The sequence below is a fragment of the Saccostrea cucullata genome, unplaced genomic scaffold, assembly GCF_032062105.1.
Source record: "Saccostrea cucullata isolate Sc308-1 unplaced genomic scaffold, CSIRO_AGI_Scuc_v1 ctg3077, whole genome shotgun sequence".
Lineage (NCBI taxonomy): Eukaryota > Metazoa > Mollusca > Bivalvia > Ostreida > Ostreidae > Saccostrea > Saccostrea cuccullata.
Genome location: NW_026933813.1, coordinates 8,609 through 31,573, shown reverse-complemented (window position 1 = coordinate 31,573; position 22,965 = coordinate 8,609). Strand labels below are relative to the sequence as shown.

The following is a 22,965-nucleotide window of genomic DNA, read 5'->3' as shown; positions in this document are numbered from 1 at the left end:
GAAAAAGTGAATTTGAGAGAGGAACGTTCCTCAAATGTCTCATGTGTTAAGATTCTTAAAGTATTTAAAAATACACGCTGTATGTGCACATGTAAGAGAGGAACGTTACTCAAATGTCTGGTGATAATAAATTCATCTTAGTTTAGAGAGAGGAATGTTCCTCAAATGTCTGGTCATAACAAATGCATCTGAAGTTCAGAGAGAGGAACGTTCCTCAAATGTCTGGTCATAACAAATGCATCTGAAGTTAAGAGAGAGGAACGTTCCTCAAATCTCTGGTCATACTAAATGAATCTGAAGTTCAGGGAGAGAGAGTGAGAGGAAGGTTCCTCAAATGTTTGGTGATAACAAATGCACCAGAAGTGTAGAAAGAGGAACGTTCCTCAAATCTCTGGTCATAACAAATGCATCTGAAGTGTATAAAGAGGAACGTTCCTCAAATACTTAAGAAAAATCTTCAAAAAAGGAACTTGTGGAGACACAAATAAGGATTTAAAGACCAAAATGACTTCAGATTGTAAACCATGGGTGAAAAAAAGGGAATTTTGATTTTCCCTTTTTGTTTTGGATTGTGTTTCAAATACGGTTATAACTGTGTCACTATAAAACCATGCTAGTTATCTTTATTATCAACAATCAATCCCCAATGAATATCAATTATATCAAACACTTCATACAGCATACAGTGATTGAAAATTTTTTATTAAATTTTGTTTACTTTTCAGCTCTAAATCGTCATATAGGATTCAGTGTGTGGACATTCAATGAGTCAACATATATCCCACAAGCCACAGGAGGATATAATGTGTATACACAGGACCCGTCTGTCTGTGTAGAACAAGTGATGAATGCGACCGTCAACAGGGTAACCAAAGGAATCGCTATTTTTAATTCAAAGGACCCCCCGCTTAATACAAGATGTGAAGGCTATGAACCTTCATTTGCTACCATCGAAATTTGCGAAGTGAAAGTTATGGGTACGTAATACATTTAAGAAATAATAATAGTTTTTGCATCGGATATGTTTCACATATTGACATCAGTTGTACATAAATGTATATGTTTCTTTATAACATTTTCTTTTCTTTAATTTTATTTATCGAAGAAAGTTTGTCACATTTCTACAGGATGTGATTTTCAACAATATGGAGAAAACTGCAAATCCTGTCCACTAGAATGCTGGAATCAGGTTTGTGATGCTTTTAATGGATCCTGTATATATGGGTGTAGCAACTGGTTATTGGAACCACCTGACTGTATAAGTAAGTCCATACCTAGCTTTGCTTGTTTCTGAACAAGGCATCTTTTTTTATTCCAATAAATAAGGACAACTGAAACAATAAAGTAGTTTCCCCGAAACGATTTTCTAAGGCAATTTCCCCCTTTGAATAACGAAGATTTGTTCATACTGCTGAAATAGGGTATTGTCTAACAGCCTAGAATTTTTTTATGAAGTTTAAAAAAGAGAAATCAGTGGTACATTTGGGCTAAGACAAAATGGATATGCCTATCCATCAATAATATCCTTCTAACCATTATTCTTAAAGAAAAAAGAATTCTGACCTATTCTGAAAATTTAATTATATGATTTCATCAGAAGTTAGCATACACATAAATTTCTATTTAATTTCTCCATCCCCCGCCCCCTTATTATATTTTAGCTGCACAAAGACATGAAGTTCACACTTAAGAAAGTAGATATTTGATTTGATATGTCCAAACTTAAATATGCTTACCAGTTTTAAAATTAGTATATAACAGAGGCGAATTGTCATCAAATATATTTTTCTTTCATAAGGGGGGGGGGGGGGGGTAAGATCACGTACAAGCATTGTCCATAAAGTTCGTGTAAAAGCTAAAATTATTATAAAAATGATGTGCGTTCAAAATTTTGAAATGGCTGAGACATCACATGTATTTGGGTTGTAAAGTTTGATGAAAGTTGGACATTCAAAACTCCATACGTGAACAGGGGCTTAATAGGTGCAGATATGCGTTCTACTTTGACATAAAAACGTTGAAAGCCGATTTAGTGCAATGTCATATATGGAGATCAAAATTCAATCTCACATTGAACAGAAGCTGTTGTATTGGCTTTTACCGTTAATTGTAACTTACCCGAAGGATAAACACAGCGATTGTAAGATGTATATGTGACGCGTCAAGCAAAAACCTCCCTTATCTCTATTAAGACGTAACGTCAAAAGACGGGTCTAAAGTCAACAAGTTAAAAGCGACGTAAAAATGTCTCCTCAAGAAAAACTCTCCCCAGAACAAGGGGATATTGTTTTATTTATATGCTTAGAAAGATTGTTGGGTGTGGGTTGATGTAGTTTATTCTTTTAGAAGTTATTCTCTTTCAAGTGTCTGTGTGACCTAGATCCTTTTCACAATTAATAAATGTATATTTTTTAAAGGTGTACAGTGGTGCTTTAAAAATTCCCGTATGACCGTTTTTAAAATGAAGTTTGTTTGCCTTTTCTTTATTCAGTTTAAAAAAAATTGCGTCGGTAGGTAGGTCCTTTTTTTTAGGTCTGTAAAATAATTCAGAATATGATTTGAAATTAACCATGTGTAAATTAAGTTTAAATCTATGTGTTGAATATACCTATCCCTGTTCAATGAAAAAATAAAAATTAATTAATCATCAAGTAAGTTTTCATCTATTTAGCTCTTTGCAGACATACATTAATGTAGGGTTTTATTTCCTGTTTTCACGACCGAAAATTTGTATTAATTCATTTTCTTTTCACAAACAGGACAGATGTCTCTTGTTAAAAAGGGAAATCTTCTAAATTTTGAATAACTACTGATAGGTAATTCAGTTTCCTAATGTACGTTCTCGGACATCTGTACAATTCATATTATTTGTATACTCCTGTTTAGGAATTCCGGTTTCATTTGCCCCTACGGAAGTTCCCCATTTGAACAGTACAGTGTTCCATAGATAAACTTGTACTATGCCTTGTTAATTTTGTCACTGAAATCATTACATGTATATCTAAAAGAAAGGTTGATCGCTTACGCAGGGTTCATAAGTACCTAATGTCTGTAAGTCCGAGATTAATAAATATCTAATCAAACGAGCAATAAAAATTCATGTACTAGCAATTATAGTTATCTTACAGAAAACATTTATGTTTACTAGGTCAGCGGTAAGACTAATATTAGCAGTAGCACCATTTTTCTCCAATATATTCTCTCTCTCTCTCTCTCTCTCTCTCTCTCAAAGATACAATCAGTATAGACACTTTAAATCGCTTGTGCTCCGAATATTCCGGGGGATTGGGGGTTAGATCACTATTTAGTTTTTAATCTTAATCTTTAAGTATATTTTTAATCATGATTCAAATTAAACGAAAATATTACATGTTTCATACCTTCCATTTTCCCCCTTGTAGCTATCTGTGAATTGGATTGGAATTAATTTATGTGCCGAAATTAAATTTCATCTAATTAAAGTAGGTAGGCGTAGGGGGTGTTATGATGTTAAAATAATAATAAGGCAGAAAGCGGACTTTTCTAGTAAAATTTTACGAAGAAGTGAAAATTGAAAGTGATTAGTCCGTCAGACCAGTGCTCACAAATATTAATTTCGAACCCTCTAGCATACATGTATAACCATCCCACCCCTACACTCACGTTACATGAAAAAAATATCTTGTACACTTGAAAAGGATTTATGGATATGTGTTTTTTTTAATGATGCAAATTTCCTTGTCCATTTGATCAATGTATACCCGTTATAATTATTTATTTGATTCAGGTTTCATTTACATCATTCTTTTTCATAAAATTAAGATTATTATTCACTAAATATAGGTGCCCACTATCTTCCGTGTCGAGTTGCCAGTCATCTCTCTCTCTCTCTCTCTCTTTCTCTCTCCCCAAAAAATCAATATCGACCCAGGCAAAGTTTGAGATATAGTTAAACTCCGGCTTATTTTTTTTTTATTGTTATCATATTGCTGCATATAAATTGTTTTTAATTTTTAATTATTCTTAATTACTGATAAAATGTTTCAAAAATACACTATGAAGTATTTATTTGATTTGATAATCAAACGAATGAAAACACAATCAATATTGTTCCCTCACTTCACTGTCCCACACACACACTAACACGACTTAACAAAAAATATTAAGAACCAGTAATTATTACAAAACTTTGGATGTAATGTACCCCTTTTCATATATTTTTGCTCAAATTTTTAAAAAGTTCCTTTCCCCGGTTGGTTTTTAGATCATGAATTCTCCTTTTTCATTAATTGTTAATTTTATCTTAGTACGTCGGGTTATTTAAAAAAGAAAAATAATTTATTTAATCTAAGAAGAGGTTGAATTATTGTAGATTGCATATTTGTATTACGTATTTGTTGTTGATATTTGTTGTTTTTTGGTGTTGAATTTCTCAAAATCAAACTGTGTTGAAGAAGAGTTTACCCGTCGCCGTAATGTTGCCTAACTAACTTCCAGTGAAATCCGGCGAGTGTTCTTCTTTATAATGCTGCAGTGACAACTATTGTCTTCTTTATCCGCTACCGTACACACAGGTGCTTCACAGAATTTCCGATTGTATGTTGAAAGATTATGTAATTCTGCTGGATACCAGCTAAAAGACTTGAATCATTTTGTGCGAATAAAAAGCACCGTGTCACTGTAAAGTCATGATACTGGTTAAGATACCGAACGAAGCTATGAAACGTCGATTATTTAAGTTAATTAAATTTATTTGGTTTTTTTACCTAAACAGATATAAAAAGGGTACAAACTTAAACACGACAGTATTGTGTGTTGTACCTTAGTACATCGTTCTACATTTAGTTGGCACGTGCCCCCCCCCCCCCCTCCATTTAAATTTGAAAATTCTAAACGAGATCCATGTGAACGTCTACCGACACTCTATTTGAAAAGAACATTGATTTTAATTTATATCAAAGTCCCGTTTCTAGAGTATGCATAGACAACTGATGATAATATGATAATATAAAATGTCATAGTTTTACATGTATTTGATTTAAAATGACACTTTCAGGTGGGGATACAGAAAATCCAGATACGAAAATCAGCTAAACGATGTACTAAAAAGAATAATCCGGACAGTAACTAATCAATCATGAATGTCAAAGGATCAATGATCAATGCAGGCCCGTAGCCCCCTCCCCCTGCCCAATAAATAAAATAAAAAGTCATCTTTTTTTTTTAAATTTAAATCTCCCGTCTGTCTTTTAATTTTTGTTTCTTCTTGCAAATGCTTGAATTCGGATATGTTAGACTGCACAAGAACAAATTTGGGCGGCCTCCACATAATTTAAAATTTTATAAAATACGAAAACTATAACAAACGCCTTTCCTCAAAAGGGCGTTCCCACGGTCTCAACGCGCGCTATGGGTTTATTAAAATTATTCAAACTAATTTAAATAAATGAAATTTAATGAATAAAACACATCTAACCTAACAGTTTACTTCTTTCAATTAATATTAAAGAAAGTCAGGGAGTTAATATTGTCAGTAATTTTCTAAGTAAAAATGGGAATATCAGTACGTTTTCGACTTAGTAGTAATATACAATGATCTGTCAAAATTAATTCATGATCAACTTCATACATGAAAATAAATTGTAGTATATTTTAAAACCGTATTCAAAAAAAATATATAATTGGATAGGGGTGGGTGTTACATTCTAATTCACAGAAAAGTATGCAAATGCATTTAGTTACAAAATAATTCTAAACATATTTCTTTTCAATGATTTAACCATAAATATGAAACAGGAAATGGAGGACCAGGAAAAATTAATCAAATGTTTAAAGATTAACAAGAAATATCATTCTGCACACTTTTTTCCCGTTTTAAAGCATTCGAAACTAAAACATGTAAATACATATAGTAAACGTGGTAAAAGAAAAGTGGTATCCTGTAGATAAAAACAAAATAGTAATACATGTCGCACTCTTTAAAAATTCAGGTATTTAAAACGTATGACAACACTTCTTTTTATACTGTGTATTGTATAGACTTTTAATGCCCGGGGAGGGGTAGGTAAGGCTCGAACTTTTTTAAGATAACTACTTTGATGGTGTAACAGAGACAATTAAGTGTCTCTGCTGAATTGGGGTTGAAGCCGGGGCCTCTGGCTTGCCAGTCCAGTGCTCTACCAAATGAGCTTAAGGGATAACCTGATAGCCAAAGTTCGTAGAGAAATATGCATGTATAGTTTGTACTATTTCTTCATCTAAATGTTGCTTATTTCCTTTTACTGTTGGACTGATGTAGATTTCTGCCATTTTCTTGCTGTAAAATAAAAAGGCCATAAATGTGAATATTTTTTAGAGGAAGAGAGGATTTTTGATTTGAGTTTTGTCTTTTTCCCCTGTCAATCATTTCGGTGCCCCCCCCCCCCTTTTTCGTTTTTCAAACATATACTCTAGAATGTTTATTTTTTATCATTACGATGAAAAATCTTAATTATTGATAAGGGAATCAAATCAACATTCGAAAATCAGGTATAATCAAATTATTATATAGCTTAATTCACGCTTTTTTACGATTTTACGTTATGAAAATTCATGCAGTTACATACGCGTATACTGTACGCAAAAGTAAATATTTTGTCTTTGTCATGCAATATTTTGTTTGTTTCCTGTTCTGTTTTCGCTACCAGCATTGCCTAATGGTAATAACCGATGCAATAAGTAGATTCTTTGCTTTGTTTTGAATTCTGGAAGAAATATAAGGTTATTCGGTCGTTTTTTATAAAAAGAAATCCTTCAGAATAAGACTCCGAGCTTAACATAATTATATAACATATATAGGGCCGGATGGATGGGACCAGAACCACTAGATTTGATGCAATCTTTAAACATTTCTTTACTCCTGGACATCGAGCAACAAAATTCTTGGCATGAATGTAATAATAATTGAGTCCACTGCGTAAATTGTTGAATTCATGGCACCAAGGTCAGGTGTTCTAGTGCCTAGGTGGGGCTATATAGATTATATAATGAAAATGCATAATTTCTTTGAAAATCTTCTTCTCAGCTCCAGGGTATTAAATAAACAAAATACATACTGGTAGTAATGATGAACAAGAATCTCCTTAATTGTGAATTTAATGGTCTGAGGTTAGTGGGTTCTTGTGTTAGGTTGGGGTTTTATTGATTATATAGTGAAAATACATTAATTCGTTAAAAGTTTCCTTTTCTGCTTCACTGCATTCAAAAAACTAAGTACATAGTTATGATGAGCAAGAATGTCTTTTCATAAATTGTGAATTTGATGGCCGCAGGGTCAGGGGTTCTGGTCTTATGGCGGGGTTCTATTGATTATATACTAATGAAAATATATTAATTCTTTGAAAATCTTGTTCTCTGCTCCTAGGTATTAAATAAACTAAAAGTACATAGTTATGATGAGCAAGAATGCCTCTGCCAAAACTGCGCAGCATTGTTAAGGCTGAAAAAAGGAGGCGGGGCCTAATGAAAAGTTTACTATGACGTCACACATAAACATGATTTTTATGTATTCCTCATAATATTTCAAAATAAAATAATTTCCAACTTTAAACTGTACATGTATTAGTATAATAAACAACAATAACACTTATCAATGCATTAAAGAAGTTACAATTAAAATCCGATACATCTGTTTATAAACAAATCACTTATCGCGATGAACTTGTAAACATGATGTCATTTAGGTAAAAATGACGTATGTCATGTGCTGTCAGAGGCAGATTGAGGATTTTTTTTCACAATGAAAAACGAGTTTTAATATTAAAGGGAATATAATTTACAGGTTCCAAATAAGCTATTAATACCAGTGTTTATCCTTTGTTTAGTGCGATCATTCATTAACTATCGAGAGAATGTATTTTATTAAAGGTTAGGTATATTTTACATCGATATGCCTCATGAAATCATACTTTTGCAAGGGTATACACTGAACAGATTTTTACCATTTTTTGAATTTAAATAAAAAATATTTTCCTTAACTTGAAAAGTGCTACTGCTTTCTTCAAATCGAAAGCGTGATTTTATAAGTAAACAAAATATTTGGTAAAAGTCAATCATATTTCGACATTGACCTATTTACTTGAAATTTTAACAATTAAAATGCAAATTCTATTCAAAGCAGAAGCACTTTTCAGAAAGTACAAATTATGCAAAAACAATTACCGGGTAATAACTTGATTTTTTATTTCAACTAAGGTATGCCCTTGCGATATTGAAATTTGTTGATGACCTACATTCAGTACACGTACTATATATTTATCGCATGACTCTCCATCTATGGGACCAAACTTCATACAGTACAGAGTGGGTTATACAATGCTATTTCCATAAGTATTTAAGTAGAAAATAAAACAGCTTTATAAATTTCAATTAGTATAGAAAAAAAATTCGTTTTTACACGCCTTTTTTCCGTTGATTTCTCATAGTCGGCCTTAACAGTCCTCCGTGTGTATGCCAGCAAATTCTGTAACACTGTCAAATATAACTTGATCAACTTTGTAATTTTTTTTAGCCTAGTCTTATATACACAATATTTTGAGCGAGATTCGATAAAAGTTTGCCATGTTTGACAACACATCAGAACTATAGGAGCTCTTAAACAAAACACTATATTAAAGATTGTAGACTATATTTACATTCTCCCAAATGGTAATGTGTCTGTTGAGTGCATCCGAGCATGAGCAAAAGTTGAAATTAAATTTTTTTTAATTCGCTGTAATTGTGCCTCTTATTACGTCATTTAATGGTCAGTATGCAAAACATTCGAGATTCCGACCATATATCAGGAGCTATTAAGTCATAAAAGTACAAAGTAACGTCCCAGTATGTGTACATTTTCCTGCTCTCTCAAATAGTATCAAGCTAATTAACTTCCGCGAAATTGTTAATATTTCATTTAACAGTTTTTTGTATTTTTTAAATACCGCCCGTGCTTCCTAACATTTTCTACTTCTTTTTAAAAATTACATTTGTGTATCTTTCTTTTTACATGTAGTCAAATTGCATGTGTCACAGTTATTGATAGAATGCAAGGACGGCTTTTTTGGCATAAACTGCACGGAGAGGTGTGGCTTTTGTAAAACTGGTACAGTTTGTAACAAAACGAATGGTATCTGCCCTGAGGGGTGCCAGGGTAACTGGAATAATTTAAAGTGCACAGGTAAGTTTAATAACAATATAAAAGTACATGAAATTTTCCAAATTTTACCATGAAAATAGAAAGTTGTCTGTTACGTTCGTTGACCAGCCTAAAATGTAAAAAGATGTTAAAAGATTTACTCCTTGTCATTTTTCATGTCCTCTTAAATTTTCAAATTAAATTTGAAATGTTATATAAATTAGTGTTGGTAAATGAAATTGTAAGGATATCATAATGGTATTGTGACGGGAAGGATTTCAAACTCGTCCGAAATAAGAGTTGTCATTTTCAGTTTTCTCTTCTCATTTTAGCACTTAACTTTCTGAGAAAAGTATCAATTCTTATACTTTTTTAAAGAAATCTTTTTGTACGGTTAAAAAGAGGTTCAAACAAACTTTACTGATGACCTTTCTATGTCAAAAAATCACTTACATGGCTCCATGGTCAGGGGTTCTAGTGCCTGGGCGGGGCTATATAGTAGATAAAATGAAAATATTATTTCTTTGAAAATCTTTCTGCTCAAGGATATTAAATAAACTAACTAGTTTATAGTTATGATATGGAAGGATGTCTTTCCTAAATTGTGAATTTTATTGCCTGAAGGTATGGGGTTCTGGTATAGGGTTGGGTCTCTATTGATTATGTAGTGAAAATACATTAATTCTTTAAAAATCTCCTTTTCTCCTATAAGGTACATTGTATTGAATAAACTAAGGAGTTCATAGTTATTATGAGCAAGAATGTATCTTCCTAAAACGTAACCATTCACGGTAGCTCAGTCGGTAGAACGCTCGCTTTGTGATTGGGAGGTCGTGAGTTCGTATCTCGGCCGCGACTGACCTAGTCGTTAAAATTGGTAGCAACTGTTCCTTCGACATGCGCTCGGCACTTTGAAGTGAAAGTTGCGGGTCCTTCGGATATGACCTTAAAAACCGAGGCCCCGTGTCAGCGGCAGGCGTTGGCACGATAACGATCCCTCACTGCTCAATGACCCTCAGTGCCTAGTAAAGGTCAAATTTGAAGCCCTTCACCGGCATATGGTGACGTTTCCATATGAGTGAAAAATTCTCGAGGGGACGTTAAACAATATATAATTAATTAATCAATCCTAAATTGTAAATTTTATGGCCCCGGGGACAGGGGTTCTGGTCGTAGGATGGGCCCTTTTGATTATATACTAGTGAAAATACATTAATTCTTTGAAAATCTTCTCCGCTCCTAAGTATTAAATAAACTAACTAAGTTGATAGTTATTATGATGAAGAATGCCACTGCAGAAACGCGAATGCCTGCAAATTCTGTAACACTGCCAAGTATAACATAACAATGATCAACTTTGTCATTTTCTTTTAGCCTAGTCTTTTTCACACAATATTTTTAGCGAGATTCGATAAAAGCATGCTATGTTTGACAACACCTCAGAACTATAGGAGCTCTTTTAAGACACTATATAAAAGATTGTAGTCTATACTTACATTCTCCGAACTGGAAATGAGTCTGTTGAGTGTATCCGAGCAATGAGCATAGTTGAAATTAAATTTTTGATTCGCTACAATTGTATTTCTTATTACATCATTTAATGATCAGTATGCTAAACATTCGATATTCTGACTTCATTTTCGGAGTAATTACGTCCCAGTATGAGTATATTTTGCTGCTCTTTCAAATGGTATCAAACTTATTATCTTCCACTAATTAAAACTGTTAATACTCTATTAATCAGTTTTCAGTACTTTTTAAATGCCCCTCGTACTTTTATACACTTTCTACCTTTTTTTAAGATTACCTTTGTGTTTCTTTCTTTAACGTGTAGTCTAATTCATGTGTCACATTTATTGATAGAATGCAAGGACGGCTTCTTTGGCATAAACTGCACGGAGAGGTGTGGCTTTTGTAAAACTGGTACAGTTTGTAACAAAACGAATGGTATCTGCCCTGAGGGGTGCCAGGGTAACTGGAATAATTTAAAGTGCACAGGCAAGTTTAATAACAATGTAAAAGTACATTTCATTTTTTCCAAATTTTACTTTGAAAATAGAAAGTTGTCCGTTACATTCGTTGACAAGCCTAAAATTATCAGATCTAAAATACTCATTTTATGTAATTTTTTTTCAGTTCCTCTACACTTTTAAGTTAAATTTGAAATCTTTTATGAATTGGTGTTGGTAAATGAAAATTGTAAAGAAATCGTAGTAGTATTGTGACTAGAAGCATTTCAAACTCGTCCGAAATACGAGTTGTTATTTTCAGTTTTCTCTTCTCATTTTAGCACTTAGCTTCGATAGAAATGCATCAATTCTGATACATGTACTGTTTTTTTCTTAAAAGAAATCTTAATTGTACGGTTAAATAGAGGTTGTAAACGCCACGCTGCCAACAAACGCATTATTAGTTACTTATGATATGACGAGCATGTACACAAATATTGAATTCAACGAACTTCCCTCATCAGTAAATGAGGCTTACACACAGGCCAATAAAACGCAATTACACATTCCATATCCTCACCCTGAGGATCTAAACATCTTACTGAAATGCGTCTTGGAAAACAATCACTTTGAATTTAATAGAAAATATTACAATCAAATAATAGGAGCAAGTATGGGGGCAATCCCCAGTCCAGAGATCTGTGACATCAAAATGTATCAAATCACAAAGCATGTAATGGCACAATTTCGTCATACCAGCAAAATTTTCTTCCACGGCAAATACCGTAATGACGGTTTCATTAAATTGAATGCGATCAAAGATAGAGGATATCTTCAATATTGGCAATCAACGTCACAAGCATCTACGATTTACATTTGAAATTTCTCCATCTGCTGTGAACTTTTTTAATACTACAGTTTACAAGGGACCGAAATTTCAAAATCCTAACTAACTTGATACCAAGTCGATTTCAAACCAACAAATAACGTTCAGTATCTACACAGACAGGGCGCTCATAGCCCAGCTGTGTTTAAAGGATCCATTTAAGGAGAATGCATTAGACCTGCAAGAAATAATACTGACCCTGAAATATGACATGCAACACTCAATGACTTCAAGACACACTTATCAAAGGGAGGCTACTCTACTTCGGAAGTGATCCTACTACCAAAGAAACGATCAAACTAAAATCACAATTCATAATCAAAAGTAATAAATAACAGTCATCACGTAATCCTCCAGCACTGGTGACTTAATTTAACCCTTGCATTAAAGGACTGAAAAAACGAATTTTGCGATATTGGAATACCATTCTTAGAAATCCAGATTGCAAAACTTTATTTAATTCTCAACCGAACATAGCTAATAGTAACCACAGGAATATTGGTGACGAGATTATCCGGTCTCACCTAAAACAAACACCATGATTTATGTCCGTGGCCCATGATTTAGCTGAAACACTCTACAACTACTTGCATTATTCAAATCAAATATTAATCTGCTCTATGCAAAAATCGTATCTACTACAAGTGTGGGTTAGAGTGTCGGTTCCTAATAAATTTCTTACAAGTTTGGTTGATTGATGTCACTAATTTTCATAATAAAACAGGGGATCTTACTGGTAAATTTATCGAAGTACATATTGATGTCTAATGGTTCCTAATTTAACAGAGTGCAGACAAAGATTTTATGGAGCAAACTGTGAATCTCGCTGTAGTAAATGCACCATCGGATCCTTTTGTGATAATAAAACAGGAATATGTCCTGTGGGATGCCAAGATCACTGGAATGGAACAAAATGTGACGGTAATAAATCTTATAGCTAACACATCTTGTCTCTGTTTAATATATCCTGCCATTCAAACATTTTGTTACGACGTAATTCCTTTTAAATTTTCAGTCATTTATTTCAATGACTTATCTCACTCATTCAAACATAATCTTCACTTGTCAATTTATCACTGATATATCTTTATTTAAAAGGAGCCTCCCGGAAATAAAAATTGTTCAATTCTTTTAATTGGATGCACAAAGTTTTCATACTGATAAACACAATATATTTTACACCATTTCTTCAACAAAATATTGACCCCTTAAATTTTTTCGTTGAACCCTAAATCTGGTGATAAAAAGAAGAGTAAATGTTGAACACGTTAACGAACTGTCTGATAAGATGTCATTCTTATACAAAGAATACAAAAATCGATTATGTTGTAAGAGACTTGACACATAGTAATGAATTTTTAAACTGCTAAAATTTACAACAATAATCAAAACTTTATTTGGTTTATGCGTAAACAAAAATGCAATTTTGTGCATATGTACATGATGTAGGATTCTTAATTTCAGAGTGCAAAAATGGATTTCATGGAGCAAACTGTGAATTCAACTGTAGCAAATGTACAAATGGTACTTTCTGTGATAATATAACAGGGATATGTCCAGAGGGATGTCAGGAGCATTGGAATGGTACCAGATGTGACGGTAAAATATCACTTATCAAACCATTATTGTGCCGCAATCCTTTTGTTCCTAAAATATCTTACTTAAAAGTCTGTAATGACCTTGTACAACTGTATCTTCATTAGTACGTATTCCGTCTAAAACTGCACTCCAAAATAATGGTGAACCGAGTAAAACAAAAGTTGAAGTTACATACAAATGTCAACATCTTTCCCTGAAAGTTCTTTTAAACCTCTAAGCTTTCTACGTTTCCTGTTCTGTTCTTGCTACCTTCATCGTCTAATGGTAATAACTGATGCAATAAGTAGATTCTTTGCTTTGCTTGGAATTTTGGAAGAAATAAAAGTTTATTCGGTCTTTTGTATCAAAAAACCCTTCGAAATAAGACTCCGACCTTTATATATATTGTCAAAGATCCTATGTGACAAATAAAAAAAATTTATTAAAATTTTTGTTTCCTTTAAACACAAAAATACATCACTGCTTAAAGAAACTCCTTGATGCGCATTTTATAATACAAAAGAAAATCAACAAAAAAAGTTCATGCATTTTTAATTCTCTTATATCTGTTTTATATCTAGATATTTCATTAGTCTTTAGACGTGTAAAAGCTGCGCAGCACAGTTAAGGTGCGCAATGGAAATATCGGCTAAATTTTGTATTTAAAAATGTATTCGTAATCGGGATGGCGATTATTTTTAGTACATTATTTATATCGGATAATTGTAATTATGATTAATAACTACATATCGAGGACAATTATATTTTATATTTAGACTAGTCACGTGATGCGGCAGTCACGCGATTTTAGCACATTGACTTGAAGTATTGATGTTACATATAAATATCACTAGTGCAAGGGCAAAACCAAGTTAGATTTCCAAGTTTAGTATATAAATATTTTCAACATGTATCGTAGTTTCTAAAAAGTGCTGCGATCCTGTCTAAATTCTGCAATTTCATTGTTAAAATTATACTTGTATGACCGAATGCTATATTTTTTGCTGGTCAGCGGTATGAAATTTTGATATAATTAAATTGTTTTTAAGATTTCATCAGGATCGCAGCACTTTTCAGATACCTTATTAGTTCTATAGTTGAAATGTAAAAGCTTACTTTGATCCATAGAGTGTATGCCCTTGCACTAGATCGATTTATTAAGACCCCCCCCCCCCCCACAATACCCTACCATGTACTTTCATACAAATATACGGCAGTGTCATTTAAATACGTAATGTACAGAAAATATATTAATAAAATTGCGAAGAAGACATTAAATTCAAGTTATTGTCCCATAGAATATCTGTAAATGATATTTTATTTAATTAGAGAATACATATTTTGTTGAGAAAATATTACTTGATCTGTCTCTCACTGCATACAAGCTACGTCACGTTGTAAGAAATGACGTCATATTGACAAGTGTATTGCGATCAGTGCCTTGTTTATAACTTGTTATGTTGGATTTAACTAACTACAAAACAACACGCTGTAGTAAGTTTTTATGTAGTTTGATGATTTCTTACTGGTTAAATTAGCAGATAAACTCATTTTGTGGAATTTTAAAGAAATGTTGTATGACGTATATTGTGTATGATGTCAAAGTCAAGTTTTTCCCGTACAAATTAGGCTCCGCCTCCTTTTTGGAACCTTAACTGTGCTGCGTGTTCAAAACATTAAATTATATCTAAAACAGAGCAAACATTGACATAATTTTACTATATCGCATATTATTAATTCTGAAAAATCTGAATTTCAGTGTGTGAGAATGGATTTTATGGAGCAAACTGTGAATTTAGTTGTAGTAAATGTACAATCGGCACCTTATGTGATAAAATTACAGGGATATGTCCAGAGGGATGTCATGATCACTGGAATGGAACCAGATGTGAAGGTAATATATCTGATAATAGAAACAGTGTGTCACCTTCAAAAGTTGAGTTATGCAACGATTGCTGAAGATACTTAAAATGTTAAAAAATACCAGCCATTTAAACTTTCTAATACCCGTTTCATATCTAAATATATTTTTGTCAGAGACCAGCTTACAGCTTAATATACGAGGGCCGGTCAAACATTACGCGGACTTATTGCTCATAAAAAATATTTGACTACATAATCAGGCAAAATGTCACACATAATATAAAAGAATCTTTACTTATATGGTCTTCAAAATTTCATATCAAAATGTGTAAACTGGTATAAATTTTGAGTGATTTTTCAGGACAAATCATTAAGTCAGGAATCAGCAAAATCTTCGACGTCACAGGCATTATAATAAAAATATGTGATTAAGTTTTCATTTTCTCATCATTTTCCCAAGAGTACCTCTAAAGTTTAAGTTACCTTATCTACCAACATTCAAACACCATTTCTTGTCAAGATTAAAATCTATTAAAAAAAGTAAAGAATATTCTTTTTTTAATGCTTTAAAACCAGGTATTTATGAGATATAGTGTGAAATTAGTGACTCTCAATCACGTTCTTTACAGTCCGGATAAAGTTTCCGTCGATAATGTTCTTCCCGTCCTCCCGTATAGCCTGTTTACAGACGTCTAACTTTCCAAATATTTCAATTTGCTATTTGTGGACGAATGTCACGAATACCCAAGTTTACTACATGTTTTATTATGCATATTTTGGATCCATGTTGGCTATATCTCCAGCATTACGCATTATTTCACAAAAGTGTGGTGCTCCGTCAATTCAGGAGATGTCATTTTCACAGTCGTTTTCACGGGAATCGCATCAGAGAAAAATCACTATATTTCTGGTAATACTTCAAATACCACGTCAGAAATCTAAATACATAATAATAGAATAATTTAAAGATACAGTAAAATTTGTCTAATCCGGACTCTGAGTACTCCGGACTTTTGTCCATTCCGTCCGTAAATTTTAGTCCCATGCACTTCTTTAACAAATTCATTTTAAAAAATCCTGTGTAGTCCGGATTCTGTCTATTCTGTATTCCGAACGGCCATACTGGTCCCAACTGCTCATAATTAACGTTAATTATTCCCTCTAATCCGGCCACACCTGAGTTACTTCAAAGAAATTAACACCTTGCGTGGGGAATGTGATAATCCGTGTTTACATTAGCATGATTATTAGTGCCATGAGACGAACTCGGTGAAATGCGGCGGTGACACAGTCCACTTGAAAAATATAATATATTAAATTACAGTTTAAAAAAGTAACTTTGTTTTAACTCCTTTTACCACATTATAACATAAACACAAAAATATATGTATGCGATTTACAAATCAAAATATAAATCGGGATCGAAAATCGAACGCATTTCAAAATGGCGCCATAACACTGTGGGGGAAGACGCAACTTTTTACATAAAATTAAAAGTTCAATCTGATAATTAGCACATCGTAAATAATTGTGCATTACTGTAAATACATTGAATGAAGTCTTTGACAAGCGAAACCCGGTCAGCTTGATACATAGTAGGCCTATATTATGCGTGCCTGCATGTATATTTTAATTGAGGTAACATTTCACCCGACTTTCAAACTTCGTGAACAAATAAGAAAATACAGTAAGTCATGTGAGACTATTTTATAATTTTTAGACTGCAGAATAGTAATTGATTTTATGATTTAATTTTATTTATAATATGTATATGATGTACTTGTAAATAAACAACGAAAATTTTCGAAATTTATATTTCCCTGCATTTTTCCTGCACTCCGGATTCTGTCTAATCCGGCCAAATTTTATGGAACCGGCGGTAGCCGGATTGGACAAATTATACTGTATATTTGTGAAAACTGTCGAAAAATATCGCGAATTATAGAAAATGAATGAGTTAAGTTTTGGATTCCGCATGCTTTTTCTTCAATTTTTTTTGTGGTGCTCCGTACCTCTCCACCAGCGATATCAACATACTGATAATTTTAGTAGAATTTTTTTTTAAATACAGAAATTTTGCCAAAAATTTATTGGAATATGTAAGATACATATTTCTGTGAAATTTCTTAACTATATGACGTCTGTAACAGTAAATAATAGCACAGTCCGCGTAATTTTTGAACAGCCCTCGTATATAATTATATAAACACAATCGGAAGTTAAAATTTTTACAATGTAATATACACTGTTGTCATATTCAGCATATACATGCAAAAGCAATATCATAGGTTGTAATCTCGTTTTAAATTCACCGTAGTATGTAGAGAGGGATTTTATGGGCAATCATGTGAAGAGAAATGCGGACACTGTAGAAATACAACATTTTGCAACATAACCACAGGAGTGTGTACGGATGGTTGTAAGGATAATTGGGATGGACTGATGTGTAACGGTAATACATTATGGGTATTTATGAATGTGTTGTACGTATTGAATATTAAGTATTAAAAACTGTCAAATGTTAAATTCCTGATATTTGAAAAAAAACGTCTGTTGACTTTCCTATTCGTTCTAATCGTGCATCAGGGACATGGTCATGTACTAACTGACTTCACGGTCAGTCAAAACCTTATTTAAACAGCAACAAAATTTCATAAGAAGTCAAAACTGTACAGTATTAACTGATATATTCAACTTGTATTTGTATCGGGGAACTTTAAAAAAAAAACATCAGAGATGATCCTATTTCAAAAAAAAAAAAAAATTAAAAAGTCAATGTTCTTATAAGGTCAGCAGCTTCTTCCAGTTCACCTCATCTGCAAACTGCATGCGTAAGACTTGTATGGGGGTTAATAATAAAGGAACCATTCTAAAGTCACATATTTCTTTTTTACAGTTTGCTCAAATGGTTATTATGGAAATCACTGTAAGAATAAATGTGGACACTGTCTGAAGGGAACACACTGTAATAAATCATCGGGAGTCTGTCCTAGAGGATGTAAAGAGAACTGGACCGGTTCTAAATGTGATGGTAAAGATTATGAATGATTGATTTTGAAAAGAAATATAAACAATCACATCCAAATATCAAATATTAAAAAGTAATAAGGAACATATGAATGACCTTTTATAAACAGATATGATTTATCAATGAATATTTCCATTTCTAATTTTTTTTCTCTGTAATAACTGTTTGAAAGTTGGGGGAATTTATTTCTTGCTAATTCTGCCGGAATGAAAATTAGGCAGGTCGATAGGTCAGCAGCTAAGAAGGCCTACTACACATGCAAATCTCGTGTCTCTGTGTATGATGCTATGGAGGCCAAATATGCATGTAAATCTTGTGCGGCTGCCTTTGTCTTTGACGTCAGTGTGCGACGACTATTGAAATTGGCATGGAAGTCCTCGTGTAATTTAAATATATCAGTCTACATTTTTAATGCCTAAGTCTACAATTTTATTCCACAATGAAATGGAACTATAAGGAATCATTGTCTATGTATGAGAGTACGCCCGTTATGCAAATTATCCCATGTTTCGCACTATTGTTGATGCCCTGGCATACTCTCAAAACTAGACAGTGATTCCTTAATGTTTGAAGGATATAGGGATAACGAACAGTATTCAGTCTCAAAGTCATGAAAACACTGTCCCCCAAAACATCAGAGGAAGGATCAGGTGCCATGGAGGAGTGAGCATTCCCTGCCTACCGGACAAACACGCCGTGTGCTCCTTGTCATGATCAGGAAATAATGGAAAAAATCCGTCGTCAATTCAGTATATAAATAATGGACTAACAATTTGTATGAAAAACGTCAGTGAGCATTTGACTTAATGATAAATTGTATTTGCTGACAAGGTCATTGCATTGACCATAGAACTTACGAAATGATGACTTTAAACGAGACTGCTGATAGTCTTGTTTCATCGACTTGCTTGTCAATAATTTACCTCGTTTAAGAAATTGTTCATACGTAGAGCATGCTCTTGCGTATCAAATCAACTGAGATATATATACTCCGTATGCAGGTGATGAAGGTATATTGCTGCAAAAGTAAGGAAAGTTGACATTAGAAAAGTTGAAGCAATTACATTTATCATATAGCTTGGTTTTTAGATTACCATTAGTGTCTTTTTCAAGTGTTTTTTTTTATTTATACAAAATTTTATTTACATAAGTGAATGGGGTCGGGCAGCATGCAAAGCCTATTTTATCCCTCTCCCTACAAGGTCAAGATGAACACACAATATATAGGTATGAAAATAAATAAACAAAAAGACAAACATAGTAACAAAGAAACAAAAGAAAAATAATAGATGGAGAAAAAATATCATAACGTAGTACCGGCTAGAAAGTGTTGGCATAAGTAGCATACATGACAGTGTCAAATACAACGTTTGGTTGCTGTGATGAAAGCATGTATTGCTTCAAATATTTGAATATTAATACCTAGTCCAAGATTGGAACTACCATACAAAAGTAAATCAAGTTTATGAGTTTGATCAGAATCAAGTGATATGTCCAAGTATGAAACAGAAGTGTCGGACACTGTGGCATCTTTAATCTTAAGCTCACCAGGATATATCGTATCGATGTAGGAATGGAAATTACCATTGTTAATTGAAAATACGTCGTAGATATATCTAAATGTCGAATTGAAAGCCACAGCAAGTGTTTTCTTCTTTTCACGCATAAGATTTTGCATAAAATCTGCTTCACATGAATATAAAAATAAGTCTGCTAATAATATAGCTCGATTTGTACCCATGGGAATTCCAATAGATTTTTGGAATACCTGGTCTCCAAAAATTTATAGATGTTGTCAATCAAAAACTCAAGCATCTTTTTAATGTCAACTTCAGAGTACTTATGTGTGCAATCAGAGTCTGTTTTAACAAAATAATTTTGAAAATGACCAATGAGGAGGTAAGTAAATTTACGAGTTCCAACAATTTGCTTGATATACAATGTATATCTCATGTTATAGGAAATAACTTAAATAAGCACCACAGTGTATTTACATGTAGGAGGGTAATTCAGAAAATTCAAATTAGGAATTATGATCTATATCTTTTTAAAAATTACTTTTTAGGATAATTTTAAATCTCAATTGATCAGTTATGAGACTCATTTCATTTTTATATAAAAAACAATAAATTAACGTGTTGGATAATTTTAAGTTTTGTAAAGTAGAGAAGATCTATCTATTGGTTTGATATAATTTTGTTTAATCGACTGTGTTACCTCTGTTGTTTGCTCTTCTACTTAATTTTCTATTCTGCTTAGTAATTCAATGTGTTTGGATTTCAGAATGTGAAGATTATAAATACGGACAAAACTGTGCGTATGACTGTGGACATTGTAAAGACGAAACAAAGTGTTCTAAAGTGACCGGTAAATGTAAAGACGGATGTATGACCGGATGGAGTGGATTGTTCTGTTCGAAAGGTTGGTTTTTTTTTAAAGGATTTATTTATTTATTTTATTTTTCATTTTCGCTTGTCCATTTTTGCAGAATTTTGTAAATGTATCAAATGTGCATAAATAATAAAATATTGTTCGATATAAACTCGCATATTTAATGCATGTTAATATTATAAACAAGGCTCTTTAATCCTCGTTTAAGGCTATTGCACCTTCCATAATCGAAAACAGGATTTGAAAAAAAAGGTTTCTAAGACTTTCTAAAAGACACTTGGCGTAAATGAAAAGAAAATGTAAATTTAACGACACATACGTACTAAAACGATTCCTGCAAAGTATTTTTTATCTTATTTCAGAATTGTCCTACACTGAAAAAGGCTCAGGTTAGTTTGAATTAAGAGTCCATAAAATACATCTTTTTTATGTCAGTTAAAGGCAACATAAATGTTCATTGTTTTTTTTTATTATTATCATTTTTATTTATTCTCTACATAAGTGGAAAATAAACATTAACTTCTAATTTTCACTCCTTAATCCCTTTCCTTTTTTTCTTACAGATGATTGGATTTTAAAAGTCTCAACTGCAGTAATATCCGTTATTTCAACGCTTTTTGTTGTTATTCTTATAGTTTTGGCTCGAAATGTATACAGGAAAATTAAAAAGAGAAATGTACATATAGAAAGAGACGCACCAGAAATTATGTCCGGAAAACTTTACGATCAATTAGTTGAAACTAACACCGATCCTACCTATCAAAAGATATCCCCTCAATCAGAAGTTTCTCATTACCAGGAAATGAACGTCTACAAAAATCATGAATTTGTTCAAAACTGACATTTTTTAACTGTTTATATTTGTATTAATATAACTGCAATTTTTAAATTCGAATGTTTTTTTTTATTTCAATGATTCGGACCGTACAATGCAATTTATTTTCAGAAGTTTTCAAAATATTTTCAGTCAGCAAAAGTCTCAGAACTGCATTTAGTATAAACGAAAAAAAAATCAGACAAAGGTACTGCTATTCATTATATGAATATCGTAGAACAGTTTTTAATATTTTTATTGTAAATATTACGTATTTGAAATTCAATATTTTGAATAATATTCTCTATGTTATGTTGAGTGTTATGCGTTGTTAGTACTTGTTGAAAACTGCGAATTGCGTCCTCATCACGTTTTTTGTATCATTTAAACGAAGTACTTCTTATAAATTTGTCAGGTTAGGTATACTGCCTGTATTGAAGGCACTTTTTCATACTTGATGTTTCATCGATGTTCGTAGAATACAATCCCCTAACAATTTTTCGAATCGCAAAGCATGACATTCTACTACGTGTTTAACAAGGACATGTGGTTTTTGTTGGCTTACTGCATTATATTTTCTTCATTATCGGAAACTTTTTTTTTTTAGAAGGCTAAAATTAAAAGATTATATTCAAAAACACTGCACCATTCACGACAAAGAAATTATATATGTTTTAGATGTTTCAAATGTCGTACAAATGCTATAAAATTAAAAAGTAGAAAAGAAACATTTCAAAAATGTTGATCTCAATGTTAATTGCACACCTTGTACCGCTGTTTACAATTACTTGTATATATTGTTACAAGACATATAGTAACCTTAGAACAATAGTTAACACCAATGTATTACAAGTGAAGATTTGAGGCTTAATAAAAAAAAAATCTTTGATAACGAAAGTTTATGCATCATTTTCAATATTTCTTTCATAAATATTTATCAGAAAAATTGAAAATGAGTTGCCGGGAGAAAATATATTTTTTTTTAAAGAACTTCGTCCGTTTTGATAGTTGTAGTACCTCACAATGTATTGTGTCTCATCACTCGACAATGGGTGAGTAATCAGACAGCTAGCTTAACATGCTAATTTATGCTGCTGTCAGAAATACAAGTACCTTTTATGAGGTAACTCTTTGTAATTTACTTGATCCATCCCCACTTAGAGTTTAACATGATTAATAGTTTTAAAAGCTGAAAATAAAATTATATATGTAACCAATTCATATGATTACATTGCGGGCATTTACAAACTTTCGTTAAAACAAATCAGAATACGCAAAATAGACAACAGCATACATCAGAATCAGCTAAGAAGGCACAGGATA

General features: G+C 32.5%; 1 protein-coding gene across 1 annotated transcript; it reads left to right on the top strand.

Annotated features, from left to right (window-relative positions):
- Window positions 1–504: 504 nt before the first annotated feature.
- LOC134239389 (multiple epidermal growth factor-like domains protein 10) lies at window positions 505–21,669 on the top strand. Its single transcript, XM_062721561.1, has 11 exons — window positions 505–517; window positions 726–977; window positions 1,128–1,262; window positions 12,755–12,889; window positions 13,433–13,567; window positions 15,306–15,440; window positions 17,727–17,861; window positions 18,306–18,440; window positions 20,721–20,858; window positions 21,191–21,217; window positions 21,392–21,669. The coding sequence occupies exons 1-11, from the start codon at window positions 505–507 to the stop codon at window positions 21,667–21,669; spliced, it is 1,518 nt and encodes a 505-aa protein (XP_062577545.1).
- Window positions 21,670–22,965: the final 1,296 nt, after the last annotated feature.